Consider the following 10,757-nt stretch of genomic DNA (forward strand, 5'->3'; position numbering starts at 1 on the left):
TGATTGGCGGGTTGCTCTCACCTCGCCTCGGGCACCCGCCCTGCTCCCGAGGGCGGGAAGCCCAGGAGAGGACGCTCGGCCGCGGCGGGCAGCGCGACAGAGGCCCCGGGAGACGGACCGGTAAGCGGGGAGTCCGGCCCTGGGGAACCCTCAGCCCGAGACCTTCCGAGTCCAGCCAGAGAGACCCCAGATGCCCTCCTCCCGAGGGGCCCGAACCCCTTCAGCACCGAGGGGCCGCGTCCGCTAACCCGGAGGACCCCACGTCTCCTGACCCCCAACGCTCAGACCCCCAAACAGCCCGGAACCCCAGTTCCCCTCGGCTCGGGGCGCCCTTCCTGCAGCGCGCCCGCCCGGAAAGACCAAACCTCCCCAAACGCAGAGACCCCGAATGCCGTCGTCCTGGAAACCGACTCAGTGGAGGGGACCCGGACGCCCCTCGTGAGACGCCCCAACCCCCCTCGGCCGCGGCGGCCTGACCCTCCCCCCGGGACGCGGAGTGTCCTCCGCCCGGAAGACGCAGATCGAGTCCTGAGGGACCCCGGGCCTCTCAGCCCGAGAGACGGCGGTCTGCCTGCCGGGCACTGCGCCTGCGCCTCGCGCGGGCTTCTCCGGACCCCGGGGGCGCCTGCGGGCCCGTCCCCGGGAGAAGCGGGGTTCCTGCGCCGCCACAGGCCAGGCCGACGGGGCCCCTCGGAGGAAAGGGCGGGAACAGGGCGCCCCCGCCCCCCCCCGCGGCCCCCTCTCCGGGCGCCCTGCAAACCCGGAGAAGGGCGTTCGGCCCTCTCAGCGCCTTCCCCTTCCGCAGGCGCTTCGGACGCGGGGCTCGGACACCATGAACCCCGACGGGGATCCGCAGGAGCGCCCTGAGGGAGGAGCGGGGCGAGCGGGGCGGACGCCTCAGGTGAGCTGAGGGGCCGGCGGGAGCGCGGGGACAGAGCTCCGCAGACGCCCGGGCCCTCGGGGTGACCCTCGCTGTGCGCGTGCGGAGCGCTGGTGGGAGAGGCGGGCCTCCGCGGGGCAGGGCCGGTCAGGGAAGCGGGAGAGGCCCCGAGTGCGAGCAGGGCCCCGGGACACACCCCGAGGAGCAGCCGCTCCGGACCGGACCGGAGCTCCACTGAGACCGGGGCTCCGCGCCTGCGGCACAAGGACCGTCGAGGCCCCGCCTGCTCCCTGCCCCCGGGGGCAGGGAAGGCGCCCCCCCCCCACCCAGCCACGGGTTCTCACTCGCTTCACAGACTTACTTACGGGTGTGCCCACTCTCCTCTCCAGGCCGAAGAAGCTTTGGAAGACGCTTCGCTCCACTTCTCCAGGGAGCAGTGGGCAGAGGTGGGAGACGGGGAGAAAGGCGGGTACCGGGACGTGAGGAGGAACTCGGACGCGCTCGCCAGCCCAGGTAGCGCGTGCGCACGTGCTGGGCCCAGGGGCCTGGAGACCCGGCAGGCACCGGGTGGCCCCGGCCCAGGGGGCTCCATCCGCCTGCAGCTCCCTCCCGAGTGGACACAGATCAAGGGGCAGTTTGCTCCTTCAGTCAGAGCGGGGCCGGCACTGACGGTGCGGGGCTCACGGCAACTCGCTGCAGACTGTCGCGTCCCATCGGAGCCAGCCCCACGGGCTTCCTGGGCTTGTCCCTCTCCCACGCTCTCTGCTCCAGCACAGAGGTGTCGTCTCTTCCCAGGTCTCAGGGCCCCGCCACCGGCTTTCCTGTGTCACTGCCACAGACAGGCCACCGAGCTCCAGGAGGGGGACCGTGAGGACTCGGATGAAGAACGGGCTCCGAGGCAGCAAGGTGAGCGGCGGGAGGAGCCAGCGCTGCCCTCCCGACTCGGACCTGGTTTGGGTCGGGCAGCATCTCAGGACGTAACCAGGGAACAGGGTTTGCGGGTGCAGCGAACAAGCAAGATGCACAACAGTGTGTCGTACAGTGAGGGGCTGTTCCCATCGACTTTCACGTGTGCAACGTAATCATATGTATTTATAGACACGTTAGTAAGCAGTAAATGTGTAAGAGCATGAAGTGAGCAAAAAATAACTAATTCAGAAGAGTCGTCATCGCAAGAGAGGGAGGCGGGTCTGGCCGCTGAGGAGGGTCCCCACACCTGGCTGCCTGATGGCCTGCATGGAGATAGACGGGGAGCAGTGTTAACCCTGGTGATTTCAGGAGCTGGGGGACGGCCAGGGTCAGGAGGGGTTGATCACTGTATCATTTCCTGATGTCGGCCCCATGTTCTGTCCAGTATCGTGAGTGTTCGGAGGGTGGGGTCGGTGCACTTTCATGGGTCTGGGGTCAAAACACAGCTGAAGTCAAGATGTGATCTTTTCTGTGGTCAACAGAGTATTGATACTAACGAGAGTCTAATGACTAAGGAAGGGAATGGGTGACCAGTAAGTGCACAGTGGGGAGGATACCAGAGAAAGGAGGCCAGGTGGTTGAGGTGCCCTTAGCCAGGACAAGGCCAGTGTGAATGAAGAAAACAGGATGGAGAAAGGGTTATGTGGAAGACATGGAGTTTCTGTGCAGTTACTTTTATTACATTTTTGTCAGGAGAGGCCAATTTATTCTTTAATAAATGCAATAGATGCTTTATGAACACAGGGTGAAGCATGGATGACACTTTGTCTATTTTTTTTAACATTCTAATGCAATTAGTGGATGGCCCCAATGGAACCATAGGCCTTAATGATATCTCAGAAAACATTTTCCAATCATCCTGGGATTGTTCTTGGGCTACTCTCATTCAGAATTCTGTGTCCCTAATAAGAATCTCCAGATTTTGGAAACATTTACCCACCAAAACACTGATTTCTTATCATCTTTCAGTGAAACCCTGGGTGGCCTTCAGAAGGGAACACAGTAAACACCAGAAGGTAAGTATTTCCAAATCCTGTTGACAAGAAAATTTTTCTCATGGATAGAAATGCAAGTAAGGGTAGGAAAATGCAGAAAGTATCCTAGGAATTGCCACCTTCCTTTCCTGGTCTCTTCCATACATTGTCAGATGCTATCCTCCTTTTTTAAAGATTATAATTCAATTTTTTAGAGAGAGGGGAAAGGAGAGAGAGAGGGAGAGAAACATGAATAGCTTGTCTCTCGCACACCCCAACTATAGCACCTGGTCCACAACCTAGGCATGAGCCCTGACCAGGAATGGAACTGGTGACCTTTCAGTCTGCAGGCTCAGTCCACTGAGACACACTAGCCAGGGCTCATCATCATCTTAATCGTTAGCAACTACAGCAACAGTAGTCACTACCAGTTGTTTTATTTTCACAATGTTTCAGACTTTAAGGATTCTATGTGAATAAACTCACACATTACAACCACCTGATGAGATGGGAAATGTAACTGTCACCATTTATGATGAGGAAATTGAGCCTTCAGAGATATAGAAATGTTTGACCATATGTCAAAGATCTCAGTGGCAATGCAATCTAACCCACAGTTTCTTCTCTGAACCACTTACAGACTCATCAAAACACTCATAGTTTTACTCTAACTACCGTGACTCTGTTGCATGTCATCCTGCAAAGCGAAAGATTGCCAGTTGGATTCCTGCTCAGGGCAAATGCCTGGGTTGTGAGCCAGGTTCCCAGTTAGGGTATGTGTGAGAGGCAAGTGATCAATGTTTCTCTCTCACATTGATGTTTCTGTTCCTCTCTTTCTCCTTCCCTTCCCCTCAAAAAAAATCAAAATCTTTTTTTAAAATTAAATAATAAAACTTTCATAGCTTCCTAAACTTTACATTGCCTTATCCATATGTCATTGTATCATTCATCTGACTGATGATTTCAACCGAAGTTCTTTTCTGCTGTGCTAAAGTGAGAGATACACTAAGACCCTCTGAATAAGGAAAGTGTCCAATGTATAGGCAGTTCATATCGTAGATGGTCCCAGGTGAAGAAGAATGTAAAATGTCCAGGATCACAGCCTCCCACTCTAATCAAAGAGCATCTCCCATCCCTGAGGAGCTTCAGGTTTGATGACTGAGAAACAACAAACAATAAAATGACTTAAGGACTTCATATAGGTTGAACTATTCAACAGAAACTCATCTGTCTGGAACTGCTTTCAAATGCCATTTCTTATAGGGTGAAATAACAGCTTCTTTCTCTGAGTTCTAATGAAGCCACTCTCATCCGGTTTAGAATCATTTGTTCAGCCTGCCTACCTCTGTGTTCTGAGCTCTTTGAGAGGCTGGTCCATACCTGAGTGTTCTCAGAGGTCACAGGCACAAATCAGGGCTCCTGAGGGCCCCCAAATGTGTGCTGAATGAATGATTTCACAATTACAAATTAAACTAGAAGATGATCAATAAAGTCTAAAGGTAATTTCTGTGAAATTGAAATATGGAGAGAGCTGAGTGGTAAATTGATCACAGGACTGTAATCTCACATTCATGCTGTATTACACAATTCACAGAACACTTGGCTGAATGTTATTTAATTTCACATTCACTTTAACATTACAAATTAGCATGTTACAGATCAGGAAAGTGAAGACAACTAGCTACTGGTACAGCCTTATTCAAACAATTGGTGGGAACCAGCTACTCTGAGTACAAATATTCTCTCCAAGGTATTGCAAATTTTATCTTCATTGTATTTATTGTCTACATATGTTTCTGCCAACTATCTTTATTATCTTCCCAATATCCTTCACTTTCAATATTATACAGACAGTTGAAAGAGCCATAAGGCATGGGTTGTAATCTTGGATTCCTTACCCATATTGGCCCTATCGCCTCTAATATTCATACTCCCTAGGTATTTCCAAGGGTGGAAGTTTTAAAGACATGCATGTAAATTGTATACAAGCCTAAAATAGTTAAATACATGTTATGTTTTAATATGTGACTCTTATATTGAAGGTAACACCCAGGGTGCCATTAAGCAATGAATATAGTTTTAAGGAATTGTCAGGAACAGCACATTTGATGACTGCAAGTGACTCAGAGCATGCCCAGAAACCAGTGCCCCCTCCTGGAGAAGCATGTGCCTTTGGAAAGCCCACTAGACAAAAATCGGGTAAGAGAAAATACTTTGGAAACCTTAGTTTCTCTAAGTCCTATAGAAGGGCTGATAAGTATGGCCTAGGTCTGTGGGATGGACTTTGGACAGCCCTGGGTTTAAGCTGGGCTAAGCTGAGGCTGACGTTAGCACTGGACCTTTCAGCAAATCCCATAAATTCTCTGAACTCCTGAATGCTAATGTGTAAAGTGAAGATAAGGAAACATCACTCATATATTGTTTGAAAACATTAAATTACATTTTAAAAGAAGTGACACATGCAAGTTGTCCAATAAATCCATCTGTGATTATAGCAACCACACTTTATTGGTGTTGTGTGCCCAGGCCTTTACTCAATGCCTAACACATAATGGGCATCCATAAATATTTTATGAATGATTAAAGGGTGGCAAGTTAAACCTGGTAATGGGAAGATCTAGAAACTAACATTGAATCAGTCATCTGTAGTTAGTGTGGAGTCCTAGTCTTCTGGACAATAGTTAATGGAGTAAAATACCAGAGTATGCAAAAGAACAGGTAATAATTTGATGGGAGATCGTGTTATCTGACAAAATGGGAACTAACACTGCACACACCACCAACCTTGCTCACCTGTCCTTCTCCGACTCAGAACTCAGGAGAAAGGAGATGGACGTGAAGATGTGCAGCCTACGAGAAAGAAAGGGCCATGTGCACCAAGAGGTCAGCGAGCCCCAGGATGATGACTACCTTTGTAAGTGACTCTCACTAAGAAGCATGTTATGATACAATTTCATCTAGTCCTTTGGTCCCCAAATCATCCCCTTCCTCTAGTGACCTGGAGTACAGGATTGAGTCTCAATGATGTCAGTGCTGGACTCCCTCTGAAGCTCTCTGTGTCCAGGAACATGCATTATACCTTCCCTAACCCCTGTTGCTCTCACCTCCAGATTGTGAGAAGTGTCAGAACTTCTTCATCGACAGCTGTGCTGTGCATGGACCCCCTACATTTGTACAGGACAGTGCAGTGGACAAGGGGCATCCCCACCGCTCAGCCCTCACCCTGCCCCCTGGGTTGAGAATTGGGCCATCAGGCATCCCTGAGGCTGGGCTTGGAGTGTGGAATGAGGCAGCAGACTTGCCTGTGGGTCTGCACTTTGGCCCCTATGAAGGACACATCACAGAAGATGAAGAGGCAGCCAAGAGCAGATACTCCTGGCTGGTGAGAAGTCTTTACCTCTTCCCCTGTCCTCTGGCTTCCCACACCCTCCCTGTGGCCTGGAGGGACCTCACCTCCTACATGCTAGACATGGAGGGGACAATATGATTAGCTCTGTGTACTGACTGGACTTCACATGAACACAGAGCTCCTGTTTAAGGATCAGAAGGTGAGTGGGAGCAAAGTGGTACAGACACAAAGGAGTGGCTTCTCCATTGTGGGGCTCCTGCTCTGATTGGACAGGTAGACTCGGATGTGTAGATGATAAGAAAAATATCATGTGGTCACAGCTGACAGTTGAATCCCCATGCAAGCTGGAAGAGCTTTGATGACAGTGGAGTAAAATAATTCTTCTCACTATTACCTCCCCACCAAAAAAAAATAAAAGGTCTTTAACTTCTTTTCTGAAACACAGATCGCCAAAGGGAGAAACTGCTATGAGTATGTGGATGGAAAGGACAGATCCTGGGCCAACTGGATGAGGTGAGGTCAACAGCTTTCTGGATGCCAGAGGGTCACTCATATATCTTTCCTTCTCATCATGCCTCCCTCAGTGCTATCCCTTAATCCTTTTTTCCTCTTTTTCTCCCTACCGTGCACTTTCATTTCAGGGGACATTTAGGAAAAAAAATAGCATATGTCCTTAAAAGATAAACCTCTCTGCTAGACACAAGTTGGGCATCAGAAAGGACCTTGAGGTGCCTAGATTCACCCAGGGTCACTGGATTATACTTTTTATTTATCAAATGAACATTAATTAAGTATTTATTTTATTCCAGTTTAGATTAAGGAATGCTTTACTTAAACAGATCACACAACCTGTGTCCTTATGGTGGACTTCTTGTAGCCAGACATAAAAAAATTGCTTTTAGAAGCATTTAATTGTAATTTCCAAGAAGTGCACAGTGTCAAGACACCACAACCAAGGATGGCCTAAACTTGTGAGGGCAGAACACCATTCCAGCTTCACTTCTAACTCGAGCTAGGCTCTGAGTCCTGCAGAGGAACAGTCATGGGCCCCTTTCCTGAGAGGGGCTCTCTTTTATCAGGGATAACAGAATATGAATCAACTACAATTGTTCTGTTTTATTTAACTAGGACAAAAAGACCTCCAATTTTCTATGGTCACCTTGGGCAAGCAAGTGAATGGTACCCTAAATAAAGTGTAGGGGGGGTTGGAGAAAGGCCTCCCAACAGAAAGTAGATGTGGGCTGAGTACTGAATAATTAGTGAACTAATTTAGAAGCAGAGCCCTAGATCAAGCACCAGGTTCTGTGGTGTGAGACAACTTCATTTAGAGTTTGGAGCAGCCAGATTTCACGGGATATGGCCCATCAAGGTGGAGGTTAAGTCTAGAACTGGGTTTTACAAAATGGTCTTAGGAGCATTGGCACTGCAGACAGGACTTGGAGATAGGAGTTCACATGACATGCTGATGGATGCTCAGACAGTGAACAAAGGTTCCCCAGGAGCATTAGGGGCAGTGGGCAACATCAGAGCCTGAGGGCCTTAAGAATCAGTGAGGAGAAGGACATGGATGTAATAGGTAGTAGAATCTCATCACTGTGGTTTTCTTTCTTTCCTTTCCTCTGCCTTAATCCCAGGTATGTGAACTGTGCCCGGGATGATGAAGAACAGAACCTGGTGGCCTTTCAATATCATGGGCAGATTTTCTACCGAACCTGCCGGGTCATCAGGCCAGGCTGTGAGCTGCTGGTCTGGTGTGGGGATGAGTATGGCCAGGAGCTGGGCAGCAAGTGGGGCAGCAAGTGGAAGAGACAGCTCGCAGCTCGGAAAGGTGGGCACCACTGTTCTTCAAAACAGAAAGAAAAGAGAGAATTCCCTATAGAAATATGCATTATCCAACTCTTAAGTAGAGTAAACTCCACTCTAAAGTCATTATAGTTTCAAATCAGATGCTTCAGAAATTCACAGTGCATGCATATGCCTTTAACTCTTAGGCAAAATTTCTATATTTTTTATTTTTAAAATATTTTGTGCGCAAAATACACAACTGCATATAGTACTGAAAGACAGAGTAAAAAAGAAGTTTTCAAGCAATAACCAATTCTCTCAAAAAAAAGGCAGTTTTTCTGACACTTTTACAGCTGTTTCTTTTCCCCCATACTTCTAAATAAAACATTTTTGTTTATAGGCATTCATTATTTTTTAAAGATTTTGCCCTGGCTGGTGTGGCTCAGAGGACTGAGTGCCAGCCTGTGAATCAAAGGGTTGCCAGTTTGATTCCCAATCAGGGCACATGCCTAGATTTTGGGCCAGGTCCACAGTAGGGGGCATGTGAGAGGCGACCACACAGTGATGTTTCTCTCCCTCTCCCTCCCTTCCCCCTTTTCTGAAAATAAATACATACATCAAATATTTTTAAACAAGATTTTATTTATTTTTGCAGAGAGTGGAAAGGAGGGACAAAGAAAAATCAATGCAAGGGAAACATTAATTGGTTGTCTCTGGCATACTCCCAACTGGCCCACAACCCTGGCATGTGCCCTGTCTGTGAATTGAACTTGTAACCTTTTAGTTTGCAGACAACACGCAACCCACCAAGCCACACCATTCAGGCAGGGCACATTCATTCATTATTTCAGTGAACTGTCAGGTGAGATCCTACTCTGTGGCACACAGGGTGCTGGGACCTGGAAATACAGATTACCATGGGGATGAGAATCACTGCTCTTGAGGAGCTGACGGGTGATGGACGGAAAACCAGGCGCACGTGCTTGCATGTGCATAACACCACACAGCAGTTAGTGCTTTGGAGAAAACTAATCCAGGACAAGTGCCTAGGGATCAGTGTGAGGGGAGGTGCACTCTGGCAGGTTGTCTTGGAAGGGCTCTCTCCAGAGATAACACTTACAAAAATACCTGCAGACAGAGGATCCCAGGCAGAGGGAGTAGCTAGTGTAGGGAAGAAAAGAGGTTGGGCATTGGATTGGCTGAGGGTCACTCAGGTCTCCTCTCAGCATGGAGAGTAAGAACTGAGTTCAGATAGGTGCTTAGCAGCCCAGAAGTACAGTGTTGATGATCTGAGTTGAGACACTGGGGACTTTCCTAAAAGTGAAAGTGTGCATTTGTCATCTGTAGAGTGGTGTGTTCTCTGTTCTGATCATGCTTTGTTAATTTTTAGAAACTAAACTCCAGTAGGGAAACCTTTCAGAGATTACTTCATCTCCAAGTGAGAGAGCATGGCACATTGGCCAGAGAGGAGCAGGAGTCAGGCGTGTGAGATGTGTGGTTGGAGAAATATTTTGAAACAGGACTTAGTGTATTTGAAATGGATTAACACAATGAAATGAAGCATAAATGTTTGGTGTGAGGCTTGAGGAGTGACTTTTTTTAAGATTTTATCTATTTATTTTTAGAGGAGAAGAGGAAGAAAGAGAGGGAAACATCAATGCGTGGTTACCTCTCATGCACCCTCTACTAGAGACCTGGCCCACAACCCAGGCAGGCATGCTGACTGGGAATCGAACTTGTGAGTCCTTGCTTCACAGGCAGGCACTCAATCCACTGAGCCACATGAACAAGGGCAGGAAAGACACTTTATTTTATTGTTTTGAAAAACTAAAAGAGAAGCAATTCCTAGTTTACTTTTTAACATGACTTAGAGGATACCTGTAGAGGGGAAAAGTCACTGCAGTTCAGGGAGTGAAATGGCCTTTCATGCTACTTGAAAGTCCCTAGTCTGGGCATTATTAGAAAAGACCCTTGATATGGGCTTTCCGGATTTCTGAAGAAAATGCACTGCAAAAAGTAAAAAGGAAGATAGACTGGGAGTGGACACTTTATGGGAGACAGAGCTTGTGTCATCACCACAGTAAGAAGGATTCATGGGGCAGGTCTTACCAGGAGACTAATCATGGGGCCCAGGCATTCTCATGAACATCTGCCCTGACCAAACGTTTCTCTTTCAGCAGAACCAAAGCCAGAGGTGCACCCATGTCCCTCCTGCTCTCTGGCCTTCTCCAGTCAGAAATTCCTCAGCCAGCATGTGAAATTCAATCATCCCTCTCAGATTCTCCCGGGAACATCTGCAAGAAAACACCTCCAAGCAGAGGAGCCCTGTCCAGAGGATCAGAATCAGCAGCAGCAACATACTAGTACATGCAGCTGGAATGATAAAGCTGAAGGTCAGGAAGTCAAAGAAAGGTCCAAACCTTTGCTTAAAAAGATCAGTCAGAGGAGAATCTCAAGACCCTCTTTCCAAACTTCCAAAGAACAAATGAGGACCTCTAGTGAGCATGAGAGAATGATGGAGGAGGAGCCCCGCAGAGGCCAGAAAGAGAGTCCAGAGGACACCGACAAGGTATTTTTGAAAGCTGGAATGTCAAAAATTGTAACAATCCAGCACGGAGGGTGTTGGCAAGGCTTCAATGATGTGTCACATCTCTTCAGACACCAGACACACTCAGGGGAGAAGCCCTATGTTTGTAGGGAGTGTGGGCGAGGCTTTACCTGGAAGTCAGTTCTCATCACACACCAGAGGACACACTCAGGGGAGAAGCCCTATATTTGTAGGGAGTGTGGGCGAGGCTTT

General features: G+C 48.7%; 1 protein-coding gene across 1 annotated transcript in view; it reads left to right on the plus strand.

Moving 5' to 3' along the window:
• The first annotated feature begins 724 nt into the window (after positions 1-724).
• The window catches only part of LOC114501796 (histone-lysine N-methyltransferase PRDM9-like), a 30,363-nt gene continuing 20,330 nt past the window's right edge, over positions 725-10,757 (plus strand). The window contains exons 1-10 of the mRNA XM_036030239.1: positions 725-901; positions 1,270-1,393; positions 1,676-1,786; positions 2,819-2,865; positions 4,866-5,022; positions 5,636-5,737; positions 5,934-6,205; positions 6,618-6,685; positions 7,807-8,000; positions 10,135-10,521. Of these exons, the coding sequence (XP_035886132.1) occupies positions 833-901; positions 1,270-1,393; positions 1,676-1,786; positions 2,819-2,865; positions 4,866-5,022; positions 5,636-5,737; positions 5,934-6,205; positions 6,618-6,685; positions 7,807-8,000; positions 10,135-10,521 (1,531 nt within the window). The 5' untranslated portion in view covers positions 725-832. The remainder of the gene's footprint in view (positions 902-1,269; positions 1,394-1,675; positions 1,787-2,818; positions 2,866-4,865; positions 5,023-5,635; positions 5,738-5,933; positions 6,206-6,617; positions 6,686-7,806; positions 8,001-10,134; positions 10,522-10,757) is intronic.

The sequence above is a fragment of the Phyllostomus discolor genome, chromosome 7, assembly GCF_004126475.2.
Source record: "Phyllostomus discolor isolate MPI-MPIP mPhyDis1 chromosome 7, mPhyDis1.pri.v3, whole genome shotgun sequence".
In the NCBI taxonomy this organism is placed as follows: Eukaryota; Metazoa; Chordata; class Mammalia; order Chiroptera; family Phyllostomidae; genus Phyllostomus; species Phyllostomus discolor.